Source organism: Vicia villosa, linkage group LG1 (assembly GCF_029867415.1).
Source record: "Vicia villosa cultivar HV-30 ecotype Madison, WI linkage group LG1, Vvil1.0, whole genome shotgun sequence".
Classification (NCBI taxonomy): domain Eukaryota; kingdom Viridiplantae; phylum Streptophyta; class Magnoliopsida; order Fabales; family Fabaceae; genus Vicia; species Vicia villosa.
The window spans coordinates 179,588,664-179,615,229 of NC_081180.1; the positions used below are offsets into that span (position 1 = coordinate 179,588,664).

A 26,566-nucleotide genomic window follows, 5' to 3' on the forward strand; every position below is an offset into this window, starting at 1 on the left:
TTCATCCCATCCATAATCCTCATACTTCTCGGAAGACTTCTCCATGCAAGCTCAAGAAATAAATTTCAATCGGTATTACATCAATATAGAATTGCATGTATCTCACCACTTAGACGGAGATTTCTTCAAAAACTGCTCTTTCATGGACAGTTTCAACTTTGTCGGCTTGAAGAACTTCGTGTTTGAAAAACCTCAAGAGATGTACCTTGAATTAGTGAGAATGTTTTATGCTAGTATTACGTACAAATATGGCATCATCAACTCCAAAGTCAAGAAAACCCGATGACTCTGTTCCTTGAAGATTTTTCTCAAGTGTATATCCTACCCTTTATGGAACAAAACTATGATCAAACCGGTTAGAAAGTAATAAATTTAACATTGATATTCATGCTCACACCATTCTCATTGATCCTTATTCTAGAATACCAACTCTCTTCACTATCAGTTTCATTCGCCTCGATAGTAGACTGATTCACTATACAATGAATCATGTCCATTTCCCAAGGAAAAGTAACTACAACACCACCAAAAAGCCAGACATCCTCGCAGTTTGGTTCTTGGAGAACTAAGTTGAGAAAAATTAGGCAAATGTTGTACTTCACCACATGTTGGACAACAAAAGGAAAAATATCACTCTTCCCTATGCTGAACTTGTAACAAATTTTTTAACTTACACCGATTATGCGGTTAGAAGCAAAATTGTATTTTTTTTATTCAAAGAAGATAACTTGTTCCACTATTTCCAAAAAGAGGAAGGCAGAATAGAAATAATGACCTTCCTCCATCCTCCTCAAACACCCTCAATAACATATGCGGTGAGCAAAGGGAAGTGAATGCAAAGATCAACAAACTCATTAAAAGATGGAAAGAAGAAACCTCATCTCATTTTTGGCTTCAAACGATGATGATGATGATGATGATGATGATGATGAGATAAACTAATTGGTTTTTAGTCACTTATGTTTTTCCATTATAATTTTCCCTTATAATTCCCTTTTTCTACTTCGTAATTTGAAAATGTTTTCCTTTTGTAATTTAAATTCCTAGTTTATTTTTTCAGTTAATAATTTTTCTTCCCTCCCTAAATATTTCTTTCTATTTTCAACTGCTTTATCTTTGCACTAACATAAATTAGTTTTCAAAGCAAGATAATTTTTAAATTAATCACGATTTATGAATATCACAATTCACCTCCCTCTTGTGTTTGGAGTCACTTATTCAACAACACTTCCGAGAGATTTAGTATTGTAGTAAAAGAGGTGAGTTGCCATATTGTATCGTCCCTCTTATCTACCTTTCATATTCTTAGTGGAAAATTGATGTTGCACCAATCGATGTCAATCCTCCAATAGTGGTTTCATTGGTGCCATCAGTAAGCGATGGTGGTGTTGATAAAACTCTAGTGCTAGACAACTTATGATTAATCCACCAAGGTTCTTCTATGAATAAGGTGAATGAGAATGTGCAGATAATATATAATTTTATCTTTGGATCAACATTTTGAGTACATTTTTCCTTTTTATTGAACTCGATGTGTAGTCAATATCTATGGTTACTAGTCTTTTAAGATATCAATGAAATTGTAATTCTAATTTTCAATAGTTCCCCCATAGTAAGGAAATATTTTTTCAAATATTTTCTGTTGACAAAAAATAAATGACAGCTGTGGGATTTGAACCCACGCCCTTTCGGACCAGAGCCTAAATCTGGCGCCTTAGACCACTCGGCCAAACTGTCTTGTTGTTTTGTTTGATCAACTTTGGTTACTTATGTCAACGATTCTTACAACACCATGGGAGTGCTAGTTTTAGATAGAGAAGATGTGAAGATATGCATAGTACCTACACTTGACAATGTAATGATCTATTGACAAAGCCTCTTATGTAGTAGAAACATGATGGTCATACTAGATCTATGGGTATTAGGTGTATGTCTTATTCGCTTAAGTGCTAATGGGATATTGTTGGTGCGAACCTTATACACCAATAATTTTTTATTGAGTTTGGTACTTGCATCGAATTATTTATTAGTAATAATAAGGTATTTCTTAGTTATGTTTGTTTTTTCAAAATAATAAAGTCTCTAGAATAATTGGTTTGTTTAATGAAACATTAAATGAAACTAAATCATGAGATTCCATTAAACAAAAGGACATTATTTTTATATGTAGTTGAGCTTTATTGTGAATGTAGATAACATTAAAACATTGAGACTATTATGTGTCTAGACTAATGATCACATCTCATGAATCATGGATAAAGAGTCATCAAGTTTTCACATATGTAGGAGTAATATTTATACTAGATTGACTCACCATGAGAATACTACATAGGATGTTATGCAAGTGTCATAAGATATTCTCAAGATGATAGTGGCGTATATCATCCTTCGACCTAAAATTACTATGGACCTTAGATGTGGAGTCGGGTACTTTATTGTCAATTAAATGTTGTTGGTAATAGGATAACCATAAAGATGGTTGATGGATAATCTGCAAATCATGCTGAGTGACATGAGCTGCCTAGATCGAATTTTTCTATCATATGTAAGATGATATATGTCAAAGGGTTCAATATTGAATTAGACAAGGGTGACACAACCTATGCCTTGTGTTCAAAATATACATGAGGATAAAAGGGTAATCGTACATATAAACAGTATCACGTAAATGTTTTTTCATATCACAAGACATTTTTGTGACTTGGGTGGCAGTGTTATGTTGCTAGATACTGCTCAATGTTTATTAAATTAAATGTGTGATTTAGTGTAATTGTCAACGTTACGAGAACCTATAGGGTCACACACATAAGGATAAACCAATGAGAGATAAAATAAATAAGTGAAGCTTATTCGATTCTGAGATCTTGTAAAGCACTAACATTAATTAGAGAATTATGGAACACCGTAAGATACGGTGCTCTTAAGTGGAATAGGTAACATCTTTAAGGTACAATGCGCTTAAGTGGAATATCGAAAGTTATAATGCACTTAAGTGGAATGCAACACACGGTAAGGTAAGGTGCACTTAAGTGAGCTTGTTTAGCTTACTACCCACACAAGTTGTTCTATAAATAGAACCCTTGCGCTGAAGTTTTCTTATTTGATGAAATTCAATTTCTGAAACCCTAGCCGTAATCTCTCTCTTGTAAGATTAATTATTTTAATTAATCAAATATGGATTGACATAATTAATTATTAGTAAATTATATTATGGTCAATTGATATTAAACACTAATTGTATATGAATTATTTAATTGGGCTTTATGCCTAAATGGACCGTGATGGGTTGGACCATTCAGTTAAGCCCAATGAGAGGTCCCTGCCCTCAGCCGTTTAGCTATTTAAGCGTTGCCCCATTAGACGATTAATATACAGTGAAAATCCTATATGGCAATGAGGGTAGTAATCCTTTCATACTCACTATTTGACGGCAATCTCATCAATCCTACAAGGTACGCCGTTCTTATTATTCTTAATAATTGATTGATGAAATAATATGCTATAATTTGTATCTATTCGATTCAGTTAAATCTATCATATCTCTCTCTCTCTCTCTCTCTCTCTCTCTCTCTCTCTCTCTCTCTCTCTCTCTCTTCTTCATTCGTAGCAGCTAGCACTGAGGTCAAACACTTTGTTCGTATGAATTGAGTAAAGGCATTTTTTCAGCGCTCGTGATAATTCTTTTGATTATGCATCAACATTTAATCGCCATAAGAGATAACCAATTTATCACTAATCATACACATTTATAAGAATCAGTTACGAGAAAATTTTATTTTCTACTATGTTTATATGGCATTTCGCTTTTGGATGATGGTAGACACTCTCGCTTAGCGAACTAAGCACATTTGAAGAATCAAAGCATTCATTCTCACTAAACGAACTCTTGTGAAAATAAATAATATTTTTTGTAATCATTTTAATATGAGATAATAGAAAGTGATTGGTTTTGCTTATCTAATTTGACCCCTTTTTAAGACAGTTATCTAATTTGACTTTGAACACTCAAGTTAACAAAGAGTTGGCATTTGACATAGGACCAAACATTCTGGTAAAACTAAGTACTTGCATTTCATTTGTTTTTCTTTTCTGTTTTTCCTTTGAAAGTTTTATGCACCACTTTTTCTATCTTAACTTTAATCAAGTACTTAGCACTTAAGAGATGAAACAGGTTCACCAAAGTAAGATATAGTGGAAAACAAGTTTGGAAAAGTAAATTATGTAATTGGAATTTTTCATAGCTCACATATAATATATTGATGGTTTTTTACGTTGACAAGTTGACGCAAGACATTAAGAATACTTGCTCATGTTACTTTAATTCGTTAATATGTTTGTTCATAAATAATATTCTCCCTGTCTTCTAATAATTTTGCGAAAATACTATTCCAAAAAAACATTAAGAACTTTTTTATCTTTTCTTCATCATCCACTTTAGAAATGGTGATTTAGGATCAACTTTGATCTAGATTCATCTTTTTGTTTGGTCAATGTACAAAGTTGTTTTCATTTGGTTGAAATTAGTAAATCATTTTTAATTTAGATTTATTGTATATCCATATTTCCAATCAAAGTTAATCATTATTATTGTATGTCAAAAATAAAGATAAATTTTCACTGTGTCATCATGAAAATAATGAATAAAGATATAAATAAAAAATAAAGGAAACAGAAAATACATTATCTAATTTACAAACGCAACAAGTATTCTGTCAAATCACTGAATTATATAAAAACTAGACGTTCACCCGTGCGATGCACGGATAAAATTCTATTTAATTATTATTTTTAATTGAAAAAAACAATTTTAAATATATTATTATGAATACGTTTTATATTAATTAAGCTTATTTGAGATGAAATGAATAATATATCTATTAATTTTTGAAATTAAAATTTTATAACTTTAAATTGTAAAAAAATAAGAATAATAAAAGCATATTAAACTTCTAAACCCTCTCTAAGAAATTAACTGTTTCAACAACATATTTAAAAATAAAAAAAAAAACATTTTATGATGCTTTAAAATCTATACTTAGAAGAAATAATCAAAATTAAGAATAATAGAATTAATTTATAGCTAAACTTTATCATCGTAATTAAATTTTTACATCTTAAAGTCAAACAAAAATAAAATTGAAACAATTTTTTTTTATAAAGTTAAAACGGTAATATAATTGAAAGCAAAGAAATTATTTAAAAACTAAACAATATGTTAAATATATTTTGTGATGTCAAACTATATACCTTTAAATAAATAATATGTTTAAAAAAAATTAAAACGGTAATATAAAACAAAAATAAAATTGAAACATATTTTTTTATAAAATTAAAACGGTAATATAATTGAAAATAAAAAATTATTTAAAAACTAAACAATATGTTAAATATATTTTGTGATGTCAAACTATATACCTTTAAATAAATAATATCTTTAAAAAAAAAGTATTTTCTGAGTATATATTACAAATAAAACATACAATTATATATATGGAGGAAAACAAATTTAAACTAATAAAAAAGACAATAGAACAATATACAAATATCAAAGAGATAAAAAAAGATTTTTTTGATGTCAAAGTCAATACCTACAAACAAAACATAATAAAGAATTCAAAGTTAACCATAATATTAAAAATAAAAGAACATAAAAAATTGTAAAACAAAAATAAGACAATAGTAAAATAAGGTATAAAATATAAAAGAGAAGATAAAATGAAAAACATTTTTAGCAAGTAAAAGTTGTGACACTTCAGAATGAATGAATTAAATGAAGTAGCATGGACATAAAATTATGGAGTTAAAAGGTAAGTGCATATAAAATAGTTTTACACTGTCATTCAATAGGGAGTCATGAATGTGCCATGTCATTAAAGTTTTTTTAAATAAAAGAATGTTTTAATTAGATACATGGTGGTGATTGGTTGACAGTGTAAAAATATTTTACACTGTCAGTGCATGACCCATTTTCTCAAAATTATGAGTGAGAATGAGATGTGGGATTAACATAAATGTTAAGTTATGCTTGACAATAAAATACTGTAAGTGGCAGAATTAGTTATGAAAAAGAGATAATGGAGAAGTGGGTGGTTTTTTTAATTGATTAATTAAGAAATTAATAGATGTAAAATTAATTAATAGAAATATTATTTTAATTTAATAATGAATTAACTAATAAATAAATTATTATTTTATAATGTGAAAAGATGAGATGAGTGGTGGGTGATTATAGAATGGAGTTAATATTTTATTTTATTTGTTAAGTAATTAATAACTAAATTATTAATTTATAACACGTAAGTCTCAACTATCATTATTTTCATTTATAAATAAAACACACCCTAAAAACTCATATTCAAATATTATAATAAAAATAGCATAAAAGAATTACCGCATAAGTGAAAATAAATATAAATAAAAAATATAAACAAACTATTGAAACATAACTATAATACTTTTATTCCGTGTGCAATTTTTCCATTATGACATGTTGATTACTGAAAAAATAAAACACATAGAAAAGTTAATATAAAATTAATAAAAATACACCTTAAAAAAATCAAGGATAGAGTTTTGAAAAACTCATATTCAACTATTATAATAATAATAACATAAAAGAATTATCGCATAAATAGAAAAACATAAACAAACTATTAAAGAAGAAAATTTAAACAACATGACTATAAAATACCTTTATTTCTTGTACAATTTTTAAATCATGACACGTTGATTCATGAAAAAACAAAATTCATAGAAAAGTTAATGGAAATATTATAAAATTAATGAAAATAAATAATATAATTAAAAAAATATAAACAAATAATTGAAGAAGAAAATTTGAACTACATAACTAAAAAATACCTTTATTTCTTATGCAATTTTTCAATCATAACATGTTGATTCCTAAAAAATCAAAACATATAGGAAAATTAATGTGGAGACATTATAAAATTATAAAGAGAAGCACAATAAATATTTGTAATTCTTACTATATTTTCATATTAGTATCTATTTGAAGTACATTTGGAGAGGAAGAAAGAAAATCTGCAAGTTAAGAGAAAGAAACCATCCATCAAATATAGAAGTGGTTTAGTATTTATATGGGTTTATGAGATGAAGTAGTGGGACAACTAAACTATCACAATATTACTGATTATGCATTTTTGTTTAGGTTTATTACGAAAAATATGTTATTATATGGTTTCATGATGCAGTGTGATTTGTGATAGAAGGTGGATGGGATAGGAAGTCGATATTTTTCATCGTGGTCGTGGGTGGTTACTTTTTATTTCTCTTAGTGGGTTAGTAGTTTTTTTAGGGTTGAAACGTGGAGAGTGGTTTTTCTTTTATTTATTTTTTTATAATTTATTAAATAGTGTTATTTATTTATAAATTATAAATTATATTTCTTAATTTATATAATTTATGAAATAGTATCATTTATTTATTAAATTAATTTATGATTTGTTATTTATTTATTAAATAGTATTACATTTATTAAATAGTATGATTTATTTATTAAATTAATTTATGATAGATTTTGGCGGGAAAATTTTGGAGGGAAGAAGTTGTAGGATTATAATTTAGTATGATTAGTTCGATGACATGAAAAATAAATGAATTATTATCTGATGACATTTAAAAAAAAACTAAAAATGAATGTATGTCCATTAAATTCTAAAAATAATAGAAAATAATAAAAAATAAATTTAAAATGACTTACTTATTCTATAGGAATAGAAAACACAACTCTCGATGTACATCAATTCATCATGTCTTATTTCATGAACATTGTTTCTGTTGTCAACTTTCTTTAAGTGGCGAAATTGAGAAAACTTTGAACTCTTTTAGGTGGGGGTATAAGTGGATCGGGCTAAAGGTATTTGAAATTCTGGTATATCAGACTTCGGATGTCCTATGACATGTCGAAACATCTGAATTTGAACAAACAACAATGGCAAGGTATAAGCATAATCAAACAGTACTGGAAAGTAAACAACACACCAGAATTGTTAATCCAGTTCGGTGTACAACAACACCTACTCTAGGGGCTACCAAGCCAGGAAGAAAATCCACTATTAGTAGTATCAATTCAAAGTACCATGCAATCAAGCTCTCGTTCACACGTAAGCAACCTCAAGTTTACTGATTTCTCACTTAATCCCTAGCCAATGCAACTTCTATCTAGAAACCTCCTAGATATGAGAAAGCACTCTCACTTCCAATCATCGTAGTAAGGTCTCACAATAACAATCATAGTTACTGATGTTGACAACTCTTTACCTTAATCTTCAATTACAAGAAACACTAGATTAAGAACCTCTTAATCAAGAATATTTGATCTTGCTTAAAACCTTCGATCAAGAACAATACCCACTTTTTCTTCACAAAATTGAGGAGAACAATAATAGAGACTTACAACTCTATAACACAGTTCGACTCACAACCTGAGTGGATCACGCAAACCAACTCTCCTAGAGAGTGGCACAATGACTAAGCCCTAGTGTTTCTACATATTGGACTCGTTCTCTTTTAGGTTACAAATACTTATATTTATAACCTTTTTCTTAACTGGATTTGGGATTCAAATCACAGCATGTCAGCTACTATAAATCTCCAGAAACTTCTGCTTAAAAATATGTCTTTAATTATAACCTTCCTAATTTTTCTCCATAATTAGAAAGTGCATATTCTTCTTGATTCTGACTTGAATCTTCCAGACCTTTAAAATCAGCGCCAAATGAGCGCCACATAGGACTGCATAATATTCCCAGAATATTCTGCATCTGTTAAATCTTGAACCGATCCAAGAGAGAAGCCTAAACACTCACGATGTCGAATGAATCTGCATAGGACATCTTGTCCGACTTGTTGCTCTAGATGATGAAACATTTCATCTTAACATGTTTCTACATAAGATAAGACTTCTTGCTCAACTAATTCTTCTTAGCAAGTTAACACATCCTATTTAGCATATTGCTGCTATATTTGTTTTACTAAAATTAATGCCAATCAATAAAATAAAAAACTAACAGTATTCACTAGTTCTTTTGAGACTGTATGTCTATGCATAAGAATGATAGAGGTATGGGGTTCATAAATCTAAGCTCCAACAACTATGATATGCTTGGTAAATAGACTTTGAAGCATAACAAGTCCAGGTAACCTGGTCATATATCTCTTCAAAGCTAAATATTTTTCTTAGATGTAATTTTCTCGACTCATCTATTAGGCACAACCTAATCATGTGCGTCAAAGTAGTTTAAATTTAAACTTTGTTGGGTATGGTGTGTAAAGGTGGGGCATTGGGTTGGGAGAGACAATTCAGATTTTGGGTCAAAATTGATTGTATGATAGTTCCTCACTGGAAAACTCAAGGTTAACCATCCTGATAGTAAACAATCTAAAAGTTTCTAACTTGAGGGTTAAAATGGAAAACACTGGAATACCAACCTAATTAACACTATTGTTGGAGGCGCATAAGCGGGAAAAGTCTTTAAAATTTTCTTGTTTTAAGTTGTTCATATTGACAAAATTGTGTAGAAATTTGAAAAGAATGACATATTTTTAGTATGTAGTGCCTATCGTAAATTGGAAGCTCCTTTAGAAAATAAAGACCCCTCTGGAGATACAAAAATAAAATTGGCGATTGTGTAGGAACTGTGTACCGATAAGAAAATGATTGATAAATAAAAGCGTATAATGTCCAATTTATTATGGTGTCACTGGTGAAGGAATGGAAGACGATAAACACATTTTCTTGTATTTCCTAAAGAGTATTGGGTGATGGGAGGAAGTGAGGTTATGGCATACTATAACATGTGTTGAGTGATAACATATATTTCGCAATAATAGTTTTCTCTTTTTTGCTGGAAATAAATCAAGATCGAAAAGCATTATTCTCAGTCATATTGTTGAGAACTTGGAAGTGTAGAGACAGTCATATTTGAAATCAAATAGAAAATTTAGAAAACACAATTTTTGATTATGCCTCTTACCTAGAAAAATTCCCAACTACTCCGATAAATAAGTATCAGCCAAGATCAAATTGATATGCTTAACAATGGAGAAAATTTATGACGAAACGTCTCAAATGCAATATTGATGAATCTATTTCAACTATTCATAATAAGATAAGGATGGGTACTTATGTCTGAGATGAAGAGGGATAGCCCGGATTGATTAGTTTTCTCCTATTAACGATGTCGATACATGGAGGCCTTAGGCCTTTTATCGACCATGAAATGGGTGCATGAGCTTAACATTGATGGAGTGAACTTTGATCTAGATTCTGAAAGTGTAGCAAACATTTTGAATAGTTGGCAATTGAATTTTTTAGAGTAAGGTGATTTTATTGAGTGTAAGAGATTAATAACTCTTTATTTTAAGTCTCTAATGTTAAGTTCTATATTAGAAAAAACTAATTAAATTGTTCATGTTATAGAACGAGTGGCTCAATTCCTTAGTAGTTTTCACAATTTTATCCATATATCAACATGCATTCAACACTTTTTTTATTAATGATATGAATTAAGCCTTTTTCCTTTAAAAAATATAAACTCGTAAACATATTAAAATATGGACAAAGAGTTAAATAATTAGTTACTTTTTTTAATTTGCGTATTATTTATATAACCCTGTACGTGGAAAGTACATTATTGATAAATTTAGCGGTGCAAAGCCGATAAGAATCACAAGTAATTAACTGTCAGTCAGTTGTATGAAAGAAGTATCTCCGTTTTCTATTTGTGATAATACTCGTTATATAATAATCTTGTCTTATTCCTTATTTAATGATTATAAATTCCATTTAATAATCCTAATAGTCGTTGTTCCCTTGTCTGCTCTTAGACCATTAAGGTCATCAAGCGGCTTTGGATGTAATTTTTAATTCTAATTTTTAATATTTTGTGTTGGTCAAGGGCCAATCTGATCAATTTTGGCCTTTTATTGTTTTAGCTTAGTTTTACTCTAATAGACGAGTTAAGAGTCAGGGTGAGCTTTATCAACTTTGGATTAGAACCTTGTCCAAGAGAATGAAATGTACACAGTCTCTCAAGTATCAGGAATATAAGGGCGGGATGGTTTAAGTGAGAGAATGAGAGACCATGATGTACACAGTCCCTCAAGCATGAGCCCCATAACGGCAAGAAGATACTTTAAATGATATAATGAGAGTTTGGGATATACATAGTCCCTCAAACATGAGGCATGTAAGGACGAAATGCTTAAGTGAGATACCGATTTAAACATAATTTTTTAGCGATTCTTTCTCCTCTGTCATAGTGGGGCCTAGCTTAGATGGGCTACCTTAATATTGAGTACTGAGTTGGTCTGGTGATCATATTTTCCATTGTAATTTTAATGGTTAATTTTCTCTATATCAACAGAAAAAAATTTATAATTTATAGAAAAAATTTATTAATTTTCACTGGAATGGCCTTTCAGAAATGATTGAAAATGTTAAAAATACATTTTTTGTGTTTTAGATCATGATTAGAATGTTTATGATTACTATTTTATTTATTTATTTTGGTTTAATGCTTTCAGTATGTTCTATTATGGAGAACTTGCATATAAAATGGAAAAGCACAACCATAACAGAAAGAAACCTGATTTATTTATATGGTTTATTAGTGTTTGATTTTTTGCTTTCTAATTTTTCAATTCTCTAACCAAAATACAAAGCTGCAAATGGTGGTCCAAAGTTGCAGGAAAAAATCACGTAGAATGTAAATGATTGTGCAGAAAATGGTGATGATTTGTTGTTGTGAGTATTTCCATTACTGCCATTATCTATTATTATAAGCCCCTTCTTATTTTATCACATAAATATAGGCATGGCAAAACCGGTACCCATGGGTACTCACCCGAACCCGCCCCTAAGTTGATGGGAAAAACCCGCTTTGACTGGATTTAGGTTTCTCCAATTACAAAATATGAGAACGGGTCGGGTAATGGGGACACTATTACCCACCCCGAACTATCCCGTATATTTCATTATGTACATTATTATTTATTTTTAACAATTTAGAATATTAACTATGTGGTCAATGTTTTGATATTTTGATTTGTATTAACTATTTAAAATATCTGAAATATATGTATACAACTTTTTGAAATTGTTTTATTTTATTATTTATAATTTAATTTGATTTAGGAAAAAATAAATATTTTTAGGCTTAAATGCACCCTTGGTCCCTGTAAGTTAGCGAGTTTTTGATTTTCGTCCCTGTAAGTTTTTTCTGTTGGTATGAGTCCCTATATCTTACTTTTTGCTTGCGGTTTAGTCCCTAAAGCCAAAATCCGCAGGAAAATCTGCAGGTTTTCCTGCGAATTTTCCTGCGGATTTTGATTTTAGGGACTAAAACAAACGCAAAAGTGAAATATAGGGACTCAGACCCAGAAAAAAAACTTACAGGGACGAAAATCAAAAACTCGCTAACTTACAGGGACCAAAGATGCATTTAAGCCATATTTTTATTATAAAAATTGGTTTTACTAAATGGGTGGTGATGAGGCGGGATACTCGAACCTAACCTGAACTCGTTTGGGTCGGGTTTGGATTTTAATTACATCACCGCTTGGGTTTGGGGGAAAACAAAGATTGTTTGAGAATTCATATTTGAGTTTAGGGAGGTAATAACATGTCTCTAACCTGCCCAGTTGCCATGACTATATATATATATATATATAAGTGCGCGCGCGCCTCACTTTCTTATTCACGTAGGAATGATGAAATTCGACAACCTATTTTCATAAAGATTCCTATTCTATCATATAGAATAATCCTATTTGATAATGTTTTTCTTTCTATTCTAAAGATTGATTGTTATTTATTGTCGATGTTTTAATAAGAACTATTTATTTTGTTTCTACACAATTTAAAAAGGGGTTGAAAGATGCGTAAAGATTCACATATTAAAAAAGAAAATAGGTAAAAAAAATAGAACTCAGGCCATGAGATTAAAAAGAAAATAAATAAAAAATAAATTAGGAAAATGTTAATCAGTGTTCTCAGGACAATGGTTAAGACTTTAAAATAGTAAATTTATCTCGGTAATCTGCGTATTTAATACCTTGAAAATTAAAATATTAAATTTTCTGTAGAATATTTTTCTTTTTTAGAATGTTTAACCATTATCCTGAGGCTGAGAATACTTGTTATCCTGAGGCTGAGAATACTTGGCAGTGACAGGTGGATTTGACCTAGTATTGTGATGGATTTATCGTCGGAAAAACCGACGCTAAAAACTATTTCTGGATTTTTTTTTTTAATTATTGTTCATCTTCTTCCCAAAAAAAATTCCTTCAAAAAAAACCCGAAAATTTGATGATAACAACAAACCATAAACCTTCATTATGCACCATTAACATGACCTTTGTCATCCTCCTACCCAAACCATAAACCTGCAAAATCTAACAAAGTAGCCACAAATCATCTTCAACTTTTGTCACTTTATCAAATCACAACAACAACAAACTCATGTAAATAAAACACATCAACATGACATAAACCTCACAAATTCAAAATCAACACCACCAAACTCACCTCTAAACACAATCTGATTCAAGAACCTGCACAAAAATAATAAATCCTCTTCGACCTCAATGCAAAATCTATGGATTAAAACAAAATCAAAACAGAACAAAGAAGAGTGAGAAAAGAAAATATTATAAACGGATACCACCGAAAGCATGGAAGCACCCTTCCGCCGTCTACGGCCAACCGTGTTCCATCCTCCCTCCGCACCAGATCTCCGTTGAAGCCCCCACCCCTCCGACAACCACTTTTTTATGATGTTTCTGTTGCTTGTGATTTATTGTTGAGATTGCAGGACTTGATTGCATTGTGTTCATTTGATTTTATAGAATTTGTTGTTGTTAGTAAGAGATGAAAAAGAGAGGAAGAGAGAAGTTTTGTTCACGTTTTATGAGAGAAAGTGATATGCTGTTATGGGTGGAAGAGATATGATTTTATGGAATTTTTTGTTGTTAGTAAGAAATTTATGCTGTTCACAATTTTTAGTAAGAAATTTTGAGTTTTTGTTGATATCCCCAAATTTTTAGGTTTTTTTTAAGAAAAATTTTGGGGAAGAAGATGAACAACAATAATTAAAAAAAATCTAGAAATAGCTTTTAACGTCGGTTTTTCCGACGCTAAGTCCCTCACAATACTTGGTCAAATCCACCTGTCACTGCCACGTAGACATTTAACAGACTTTGACTAATGGAGTGGACGGAAGGGACTCATATGCATCTATTAAAAAGTTAAAGGACCATTTTGGCACAAAAAAATTAAGGGACCAAACTGAACCTAGGGTTATAGTTAAGGGACCAAAATGGGTATTTTGCCTTATATATATATATATATATATATATATATATATATATATATATATATATATATATATATATTGTTAGGATGCAAAATGCTAACCCTAACAAGGTTTGCAAAACTAAGAGAAACAAGTAAACAAACTAAGAAAATAGAATTAAAAGATAACTTTGATTTTCATTGATTGATTCCCAATGTCTCTATGAGACTACCTTATATAACATTCTTAATGGATACTAATAATATAAAAGCCCAAATACAATTAGAGCCCAATAATAATAATAATAAATAATACTACAATACTATTATGCCCCTCTATCATTGCCGCCGGGTTCACTTGAACCTTGTCCTTAAGGTTCTAGAATTAGCACTTAAAACCAGCATCATTTTTTAACATAAAAAAGAAACTAATGATAGAGGTGAAGATTTCATAACCAAGTGTAGTGAGGCTTGTAATCTGAGAAGCACAAACCATAATACTTCTAATACACCAATATGCAGCAACTAGGATATGCTTAAAGGCAGTGTTGTAGGCTGGTACTTTGTGTGAATTGTACTGAACTGGAAGTTCATGGAACTCTATGACACACTTGGTAACCTTCAAGATGACATTTACTAGATCATTAAGCGTATCGAATCGTGGTTTTAGCGAGGTCAAATGCTCTTTTTCTTCCTTCTCAAAACAGTGATGAACGAATTGTTTTGAAAAACATGACAGAAACAGTGACAGTGTTTGAATGACAATTTCATCCGGTGGTTTAGGTGGAATCGCAACAAAAACATATGCACCGAATTTCCGTACCTTTGCAATCACAGGAAGTATGGTGTTCCCCTCAAAAACAGAAACAAGAATGATTCGACGCAGCCATGCCCGTGTGAAATAATGTTGGATACTACCATGTATGGTAAATCCCCAAAAGTGACCTTTAGCATGATGCCTACATAGGGGATTATGTTCGGCTACAGAGAGAAAAGTGACATCATCGCATAAACCGTCCTCCTCCGACTCCAAGGCTTGAACAAACACATCAATTGCTTCAAGGTTCAAGTATGTTAGAGTGGTAATATTTCCTAACTCCTTAGGAATCTCCCCTGACAAACGATTAACAAGTAGCGAGATTGAAGTTAGTTCAATCGAACCCCATTCCTTTGGAATCGTACTATTTAGGTAGTTAAGAGCAAAATAAACTACTTTGAGGTATGGAAGCTTAACCAATTGAGGCGGAAACGTGCCGGGAAGGTTGTATCCCTTGAATTCCATCCTTACTGCGTGACAGAAGGTGTCATTTTGAGAAGAGCAGTCACAAGCAATGTTGCTTTGGGATCCATCAGGTGGCTTTTTAGCTAAACCAAGCATTTGAATTTGACATGAATCACCATTATAAGACAGCAACAGTTCTGTCACTGATGGAGGTCTGAGCTTTTCCAGAACCTTCCTAACCCTCCTAATATACTCAATAAGATTTATCTCAAACAGCTCCTCATCATCTTCCCTCAGCCTCACATTAGGGATCACAATGCCTTGGAAAATCTGTGGTATAATCCTATCGGGAGCAAAAAAATTGTGGTGAATATCGGTGCTAATTGTGGTAAAAAACTTGATAGCTGTGATGGCAAGTTGATCAAGACTACTCGACTGTGACATATTCCCCAACAAAGTCCACACAACAAGTGCAAAATCATTCAAGAACCCCTTAAACTCCTCCTCATACTTTTCCATATAATGATTAATATTATCACAATCAAAAGCCCTAAGTTCATCCACAAGAGCAAGACCATCTCCATTGCCCTCAAGAATAGGGTAACTAGTAGTAAGGTATTTTCGAAACCCACTCATCCATTCCCTAACATGATCCGCGAAGAACTCAGGGAGCTCTTGAAAATTCAATGAGTAAAATAAGCTGCAATATAATTTCCGCGACTCAAACAGTTGACGGAGGTTCGCCATAGGTGGTGGAGGTACCGCCGTAGTAGCAGCGTCAATCAACAACACAGTCTTAAGAAAAATCTCAAGCAAAGGAGCAGCAAAATTATCGAGAAAATGCTTCAAATCAATCCAAAGATCATTGGAATGAGACTGAGATGCATTCTGGAGACTGGCGACGAGTTCAGGGAGAAGCGTAGGCCATGCTTTAGGGAAATCATGTTTACCGATGATAGTTAGGGCTTCGCTAAGTTGATAATGGGTTTTGGGAGAGACGGCAAGCATGAGAGAAATGGATAGGGTTTTGATATGTTCTTTCTCGGCTTCAAGGATGGAGCTCTCTTCTAACGTCCATCGGAGACGGAGGTGGTTTTTGAAGTTGACGGCTGGGGATTGACGGATCTGAGCATCGACGGCTGGTTCGGCGATGAGGCGGAGTACGACGAGGCCGAAGTTGGGAGTGTTGGCGGCTTCAGAGAGGGAGGATTCTGCTTGGCGGCGAGGATTTGGTGCTGGAGAGCGAGTGTTGCGGAAACGTTGGGAGAGGAATTGAAGAGTTTGATCTAGATCACTTTCAGTATCTGACAACTCTAAATCATCTTGTGGTTTCTGTAACACCCTTCTAAACCCCGCGGAAATTAATAAAATAATTCAGAGTAAAACATGAAAACAAGGGTGCCACAATTCAATTTAAAACAAATTATCATAAATCAATTGTCATGCTTCACTTAGGGGAAAATCATCCATTTAACAAAATCATAATACATAAACATCTCATGTTAACACAGCGGACAATTCATCATTCGGATAAGCATAACATCATCTATGCAGTATCCCGCAGAATTAATACAATAACAACACGATAGAGTATTATCATAAACTCTAAACTAGCGTTCCCCCAGTGTTACAATATCAGAGCATGACACCGACGCTATACTAAACGAACTGACTCATGAGCTAATCCTCACCGAGCCAAAAGCCGCTATTCGCCAATCTGAAATCATCAAAGTAAGGGTGAGTCTCATTCACAATTAACAAATGTTATCGAATCATAAACAATAACACATCATAGTCACATTATTCATCCAATTTCATTATATTCAGATTGTCAAGAAGTACTTATCAACACACAACAACAATAGAATACATTACCAAAAGACATCACCATAACAATTACACCATCATCAAATATTATAACATTGGACAATCTTCCATTCATGTTATAATTATACACAACAACCTAATGCAAATGCAACTATATGCATGTGGTACCAAACATGGGATAACCCATCTCACCGATCCACCACCATAAAGATTCGGCTACTTCTCTCACCAATTCCACACAATGGGAATTAGCTACCGCTGTCCCACCACCATAAGGGATACAGCCCACAACATGATTATGAAATGCATGTATCAACCATAACATGCTCATCATCAACATTAATCAACCAGATATCATAATCATCAACCACCACAATAATCAACAGCCACACACAGTTATGTTGTTTCTCAACCATAATAAAATACATATTTTACATCAACAATATATGTATAATAAACACCAATTACAACCACAGCATCATAGCAGGTAAATCATTCATTATACAGTGCACACAATAGCACCCCTCACAATCGCGTACCAAGTACAACAAAGCAACTCATCCACGATAGAGTATTTACCTCATCATTCATCAAAATACATGATAACCATATTTACCATGAACAACATCCATTTGTATAACAAGCAGGAGCAATCATATTATAACAAACCCCATCATTGCACATATTCAATTATGCAAACAACAAACCATTGCACCTCATCAACTACGCAAAACAAGAATAACCCACATTTGAAGAAAACGATACTTTTCAAAATAAAATCAAGTTATTGTTGTTATATTTATTTTATATGGTAGAACATTCAATTTAAGGAACAACGTCCAAAACGGCGTATAAAACGGACTTACGGTTTGAAAGTTACACATCATTTAACTTTTCCAAGAAAACAACTAACGCTACAGCACGCGGCGCAACCAAAGTTCGCGGCGCGACCTGAAGCACACAAACACGTTCGCGGCGCCAACCTATGCACGCGGCGCGATACGAGAAAACAAGTACGCCTTCGCGGCGCCAACACTAGGACGCGGCGCGAACTGGCGATTTCACAGACTTTCAGGTCTGCGTCAGACCCTGCGATCTCACCCAATCTGAGTCCAAAACTGACTCTAAACATCATATATAGGCAGTTAATCATCAATTGCATCATTATTCATCATCACACATCAAAACAACACATAATCAATCAATAATACATGCAATTTTTATCAATTCATAACCTCCCTAAACCCGACATATAATCCAATTGACTCAACAACATCCCTAATCAATATTATTATCCAAGAATACGATAATAGATGATAACCGGAGAGTCCCCCCTTACCTTAGCCAAAGATTCTTGATTGGTCTCTCCCTCCATTGCTCCTCTTCACGTACCAGCTTCCCAATCCCTCATCTCCTCTGTTCTGCTTTTCACGTTCCTTTTCTCCTTTCCCCCAATTTTCCTTATTTTTATGAAAAATAACATTTTAATTAGTAAAGGGCTTTACTAACATAGCACCCCCTATTTACTAATACCACACTTGGCCCAACACTATAAACCATCTTTCTTCCAATTAAATCCCACAAACCACCAATAATTCTAATTATAAATTAAATTTCCATTTAAATTAAAATTAAAATATACGGGTGTTACAACTCTCCCCCACTAAAAGAGTTTTCGTCCTCGAAAACATACCTCAAGTAACCACCTCGTATAAGAGTCCTCCACCTGACTCTCCAGCTCCCAATTAACGTTACCATCGGTCAATCCTCAAAATCCATCTGACATAACCAACAGGAAACATGTTTCATGCATTCAAATCCCAGTTCTTACGTCGCATTTGACCATCCAATAGTATATCACTCGCTATATCTCCAAAAGGTTAACAACAATAGAACATTGAGGTATAACCTATACAATACGCTCAACAGCCGAGCAATACAATTACACAATCTATAGTATGATCACACTGATCAACACTGCAGTAATGCATACCATCTACCAAACATACCAACCTTAGACATACTTTTCCATCTGAGCGATAAAATAATACTTACACTTTTCACCAACCGCTTCCTTCAAGAAACTCAATACTCATATTCCTATACCATTGAATTCCAATTATCTGACTCCTCTTAAGTCAAGTCATCGATTATCCAACACTTTACATTCCGTTTCTTCCGCACTACTCTGACTACTCATCACAATCATCTATACCAAATAGATTTATGAGTTTTACCCGATTCCGACTCTCTTTACTCATTCGTTTCAAGAATCATTCTTCATCATTCATGGTACTAATCTACCATTTAGCAATCCTTACTCGCATCCAACGAAAACCAATTCCTGATTTACTTCCTCTATTTAAACATCCTAACCATCAGAACAAGTACACACTCATCGGCCTCAATATACCATCGCTTACAAGATAGCTCAACTGAGTCACGCTCTCTACTAAGAATTAAATCAATTCCTCCCTTCATAGAGTATAATTCCTCATTATATCTGGAATCCACAATACCACCTTAACAACGAAACAAAATTATTTCAACATCATATAACATCAACTCTTCGTTTTAATTTCGCCGAATACATACTCGTTAACTACGTACAACCGTAATAACATATTCATCATCTCGGCAATTATTCAAAAGAGTTATAATTCTTCGACACGACATCCTCACATCCACTGGATTCTAAATCCAACATATAGATCAATATATATTCTCTATGTAGGCTTCCGACATATTAATTCCCCACTTGCCACAAGTAGTACTCATAACACTACTCTACATCACACTTTCGCTGCGCGACTCTGATTACCCGTCTTAAGTCATTTGCCCATCATGTCGCACTCTTCCATATTCACTTCCTCATAAGTTCACACAACGTAGTGAGTGATTATCCTCACGGCTTAATATCCATCACAACTTATACCATTAAGGTAACAAAACAAGTTCATCTCATTTATATGATTTCCGTCTACTACCAACAAGAGATTAAGGGTGATCAAGTCCTCAATTTGTCAATAGATAGCCGACAACCATATTTAAGCATAAACTGTCGTTACTACATAACAGTGTCCTTTCCGAGTTTGCACCCAAACTCATTAACATCGTCATAGTTCAATAATTCAATACGGCGTCCTTCTTCTAGAATATCCTTCCGAAGCTCAAAACATCAGGAACACAAATTCAACCACTCAACCTCATTATACTATTCTCGTTGATTCTGAATCCACCGCCTCTACCTTGGTAATTCAAAGTCAACCTGTCGATCAACTCAACATCAGCTTTCTGACCTTCTCTAATCTCGTCAAGAATACCACTAGTAATCTCCTAGCATACCCAATCTAACACTATTACGAGTTCCTTCACATACCAACTTAAGTCTCTAAATTGTCCAATTAAATCCAACTCCTTCACCATTAGCACCGACGTATTTAAAGACTTCCTACGCAACACAATAACACAACATTCATAACTCGTGGTTTCACTCCCAATCTCATGACTTCTTTCGCATACCAATATTATTTCACTCGGAATCTCAACAAAGTCTTCCTCATATCAATAGGCGTTAGAAATTCTCTACAATTCTTCTTTTATACTTGTCGTTACTTTGGCATCACAAATACGACTTCAACCGTTCTAGAGTTTATTCCACCTTTACTACTAATTCACTTCTCACTAAAATCCATCGGTACTCAAATCATCTTTATGATCGAACATCTCATCAACTTATTCATCAACAACATGTTCTACTCAACTTCGTTTCAAACAATCGCGGTAGTAGGCATTCTTATTCAACAAGTTTCACACTTCCTTAACTGACTTCACGATATCTCCTTATAGGATCAATCTATTGTATTTATAACTCTTCCATAAGGTAGAACATAATTCCACCTCTTCGTAGATTCAAACGGCACCTTAATCCGACACTCGAAACTCAAGATATGAATTTTCCAATCATTGCCCAAAAAATGCAACACTGACATCATGCAGCGACACTCTATACAATATATCCAAAGCTCCTCAATTGATAAATTCAATTCTTAAAATTACTCCCTAACAAACCTTCTAATTATTCCTTCAATCCGTTCAACACTGACACTGATATCCCGTGCAGTACTAATAAACAAGTCTAATTATAAGAACAAGAGTAACCGTAACTTCGCCTCTTACCAACGTCATCCTGTCACAATTAATTATCTTACAGCTGTTGCAACCATTTTTATAACAAAGTTCATCTCGTTAGCTTTCCGACGCTTCAAACGGAACTCAATTCGGATGTCCAGAACTCCAGTTATGAATTTTCGAAGTTCCGCAGCTATTCAGCAATTTTCCTGCGTTTTGCTTACGAAAATCTCTCTCCAAAACTCATTCTCTTCAACTCTATCACATTCCAAACAGCCCCTTATCGTATCTCTTCACTTCCAAACATCCTTATAACTTAAGCGACACATTCCCCTTTCTGCAACATCACGACAACAATCCTCATTGCAAACTCGTAACTGAACCTCTTCCGAGACGCAAGGCTACTCAACTGACAACTTCGCAGCACACCAGCAGAGCTGACACATCGCAACTCTCCAATCTCCTTCTCTTACAATAACTGTCAATTACCTCTAATCACCTTCCTTCAAGATGTTCCAACTCAATTCCCAATGAAGTCTTAATTCCAAGTCACCTTCAACTCGGGAAACAACAAACTCCGACAACGCTCGCACTGTTTTCAACAACAGCCTACTGAATCAATCTTCTTCAACTGAAACATAACCGAGAAGCGAAGCTTCTCCCCCACTTGTTTCAATCCCACACTTGCAACAAACAACCAAGTACCGACAGTGATTCACTCACATGTCGCATACCAAGGAATAATATGCCGACAGTATTCAACCGTCGTGCAACTCAACTGACTCAACAATTGGCCGGACGGACCGACCTGCTCTGATACCACTATTGTAACACCCTTCTAAACCCCGCGGAAATTAATAAAATAATTCAGAGTAAAACATGAAAACAAGGGTGCCACAATTCAATTTAAAACAAATTATCATAAATCAATTGTCATGCTTCACTTAGGGGAAAATCATCCATTTAACAAAATCATAATACATAAACATCTCATGTTAACACAGCGGACAATTCATCATTCGGATAAGCATAACATCATCTATGCAGTATCCCGCAGAATTAATACAATAACAACACGATAGAGTATTATCATAAACTCTAAACTAGCGTTCCCCCAGTGTTACAATATCAGAGCATGACACCGACGCTATACTAAACGAACTGACTCATGAGCTAATCCTCACCGAGCCAAAAGCCGCTATTCGCCAATCTGAAATCATCAAAGTAAGGGTGAGTCTCATTCACAATTAACAAATGTTATCGAATCATAAACAATAACACATCATAGTCACATTATTCATCCAATTTCATTATATTCAGATTGTCAAGAAGTACTTATCAACACACAACAACAATAGAATACATTACCAAAAGACATCACCATAACAATTACACCATCATCAAATATTATAACATTGGACAATCTTCCATTCATGTTATAATTATACACAACAACCTAATGCAAATGCAACTATATGCATGTGGTACCAAACATGGGATAACCCATCTCACCGATCCACCACCATAAAGATTCGGCTACTTCTCTCACCAATTCCACACAATGGGAATTAGCTACCGCTGTCCCACCACCATAAGGGATACAGCCCACAACATGATTATGAAATGCATGTATCAACCATAACATGCTCATCATCAACATTAATCAACCAGATATCATAATCATCAACCACCACAATAATCAACAGCCACACACAGTTATGTTGTTTCTCAACCATAATAAAATACATATTTTACATCAACAATATATGTATAATAAACACCAATTACAACCACAGCATCATAGCAGGTAAATCATTCATTATACAGTGCACACAATAGCACCCCTCACAATCGCGTACCAAGTACAACAAAGCAACTCATCCACGATAGAGTATTTACCTCATCATTCATCAAAATACATGATAACCATATTTACCATGAACAACATCCATTTGTATAACAAGCAGGAGCAATCATATTATAACAAACCCCATCATTGCACATATTCAATTATGCAAACAACAAACCATTGCACCTCATCAACTACGCAAAACAAGAATAACCCACATTTGAAGAAAACGATACTTTTCAAAATAAAATCAAGTTATTGTTGTTATATTTATTTTATATGGTAGAACATTCAATTTAAGGAACAACGTCCAAAACGGCGTATAAAACGGACTTACGGTTTGAAAGTTACACATCATTTAACTTTTCCAAGAAAACAACTAACGCTACAGCACGCGGCGCAACCAAAGTTCGCGGCGCGACCTGAAGCACACAAACACGTTCGCGGCGCCAACCTATGCACGCGGCGCGATACGAGAAAACAAGTACGCCTTCGCGGCGCCAACACTAGGACGCGGCGCGAACTGGCGATTTCACAGACTTTCAGGTCTGCGTCAGACCCTGCGATCTCACCCAATCTGAGTCCAAAACTGACTCTAAACATCATATATAGGCAGTTAATCATCAATTGCATCATTATTCATCATCACACATCAAAACAACACATAATCAATCAATAATACATGCAATTTTTATCAATTCATAACCTCCCTAAACCCGACATATAATCCAATTGACTCAACAACATCCCTAATCAATATTATTATCCAAGAATACGATAATAGATGATAACCGGAGAGTCCCCCCTTACCTTAGCCAAAGATTCTTGATTGGTCTCTCCCTCCATTGCTCCTCTTCACGTACCAGCTTCCCAATCCCTCATCTCCTCTGTTCTGCTTTTCACGTTCCTTTTCTCCTTTCCCCCAATTTTCCTTATTTTTATGAAAAATAACATTTTAATTAGTAAAGGGCTTTACTAACATAGCACCCCCTATTTACTAATACCACACTTGGCCCAACACTATAAACCATCTTTCTTCCAATTAAATCCCACAAACCACCAATAATTCTAATTATAAATTAAATTTCCATTTAAATTAAAATTAAAATATACGGGTGTTACAGTTTCCCACCATCCTTGTCACCATTCAGGTTTGTTTAAGATTTAACGCTATCTCCATCTGCACCCAGCCCACCCAACTGATCTTCATCCTCCATGTCACCATCATCATCGTCGTCTTGCGTGTTAATAGCATCAGCTTGTGACAACAGTTCACGCCTGCTCAGAACAACTTGCTGGAAAGCATCACATGTGCTGTAAAATGTGTGTGGAATCAATTTGACACGAGAAGTTCCTACATTATTATTAAGCGCTTGTTTTCTTAAGCTAAGGCGAATCGAAGTTCGACGAAGAGCCAACGTGGTTGGTAGGGGTTTTTCAACAAACACATTGTGGGCAACATGTTTTTTTGTGGTTTTTTTGGATCTTTTCTTAAAACAAGGATGAAAGACTTGCAAATGCTTCTCACAATCCCTTTTAATTTTGGATGAGGTTTTTGTTGGTTGAAGTTGTTGGTGATAATTGGTGTAGTGGTATGAATAATGAGATGTTGAATAGAATGAATATGGGTTAGGATTAGGTGGATGTGGTGAATATCCATGATTAAAATACAAATATGGTGATGGTGTTGGAATATATGAATTTGTGTAATAGGGTGAGAAAAGTTCCCATGGAAAGGATGGAAATGAAGGTGTGGTAGGAGTTGTGAAAGAGGGGTTTGTGAGATAGGTAGGAGGAATGCTCCATTGATGAGATGAATGTGTAAGATAAAGGTAATCCATAGGAGGATTTGAGTACATGATGAAAGCGGCAATTGTTAGGATGCAAAATGCTAACTCTAACAAGGCTTACAAAACTAAGAGAAACAAGTAAACAAATTAAGAAAATAGAATTAAAAGATAACTTTGATTTTCATTGATTGATTCCCAATGTCTCTATGAGACTACCTTATATAACATTCTTAATGGATACTAATAATATAAAAGCCCAATAATAATAATAATAATAAATAATACTACAATACTATTATGCCCTCTATCATATATATATATATATATATATATATATATATATATATATATATATATATATATATATATATATATATATATATATATATATATATATATATATATATATATATATATATATATATATATATATATATATATATATATAGAGAATGTTAATACATTAATGAGACTATTAATTTCTCTCTCTTGATGAATTCAATGGTTGATATTTTTTTCTCTCATCTCTCATTTAAAAATGCTCTCACTTGATATGCTCCCATATATATATATATATATATATATATATATATATATATATATATATATATATATATATATATATATATATATATATATATATATATATATATATATATATATATATATATATATATATATATATATATATATATATATATAAAAAGTTCTTTTATTGTTTAAAGTTATTTTTTTAGAAAATTTAAATTTAGTAAAACATGTTTAAACTCTGATTACAGATTTATTATCACTTATTATTACAAAATTGAACATTATAGAAGACTAAACTCTTATTAGACCTTACGTCTATAAACAAACTTTAAAAACTATTTATTAGAAATAAATTTAGAGAAGACTTATATACGGGAGCTAGGAGGTATTATAGGTAGAGATATCAATTTTAAGGCTAAAATTTGTTCAATCAAAAAATAACTTTATTTGAGGTTCGATCCAATTAAATGATTAATAAAAATTTTAATCCAATCCAATTTCTTAGGTTTAATTTGAATCGACTTTAGATTTTTAAATTAAAAATTATATTTTTTATTAATATTATTAAAATATTAATAAATAATATGTTATATAATAGTAATATATTAAAATTAATATTATAAAATAAGAATGATTGGTTTTGATTAATATAAATAAAATGATAAAAATAAATAAATAAAACCATTTAACTGAACTAATATCACTAATTTTGTAAAAATTAAACATTTAACACTACAAGACTAAACTCTTATTAGACCTTAGGCCTATAAACAATCTTTAAAAATTATTTATTAGAAATAAATTTAGAGAAGACTTATATACGGGGGAGCTTGGGGGTATTATAGGTGGAATTTAGTTCAATTTTAAGTCTAAAATTTATTCAATCGAAAAATGAATTA

General features: G+C 32.8%; 1 protein-coding gene and 1 non-coding gene across 2 annotated transcripts; both read right to left on the reverse strand.

Moving 5' to 3' along the window:
- Positions 1 to 1,657: 1,657 nt before the first annotated feature.
- Positions 1,658 to 1,737, reverse strand: TRNAL-UAG (transfer RNA leucine (anticodon UAG)). The gene has a single exon. It is a non-coding gene; the product is annotated as a tRNA-Leu (tRNA).
- Positions 1,738 to 14,583: 12,846 nt separating this feature from the next.
- LOC131660307 (uncharacterized) lies at positions 14,584 to 25,205 on the reverse strand. The gene is made up of 2 exons (XM_058929528.1): positions 24,547 to 25,205; positions 14,584 to 16,884 (listed from the first exon to the last, which is right to left on the reverse strand). Exons 1-2 carry the CDS (start codon positions 25,203 to 25,205, stop codon positions 14,703 to 14,705), a joined length of 2,841 nt encoding a protein of 946 aa, XP_058785511.1. The 3' UTR covers positions 14,584 to 14,702.
- Between the last annotated feature and the right edge of the window lie 1,361 nt (positions 25,206 to 26,566).

Excerpts from the sequence above, each read along its gene's own strand:
- LOC131660307 (XM_058929528.1), bottom strand. The coding sequence starts at position 25,205 with ATGTACTCAAATCCTCCTATGGATTACCTTTATCTTACACATTCATCT. Across the intron at positions 16,885-24,546 it reads GACATGGAGGATGAAGATCA|AAGGGTGTTACAGAAACCAC; the intron begins GTTGGGTGGGCT and ends CGCGGGGTTTAG.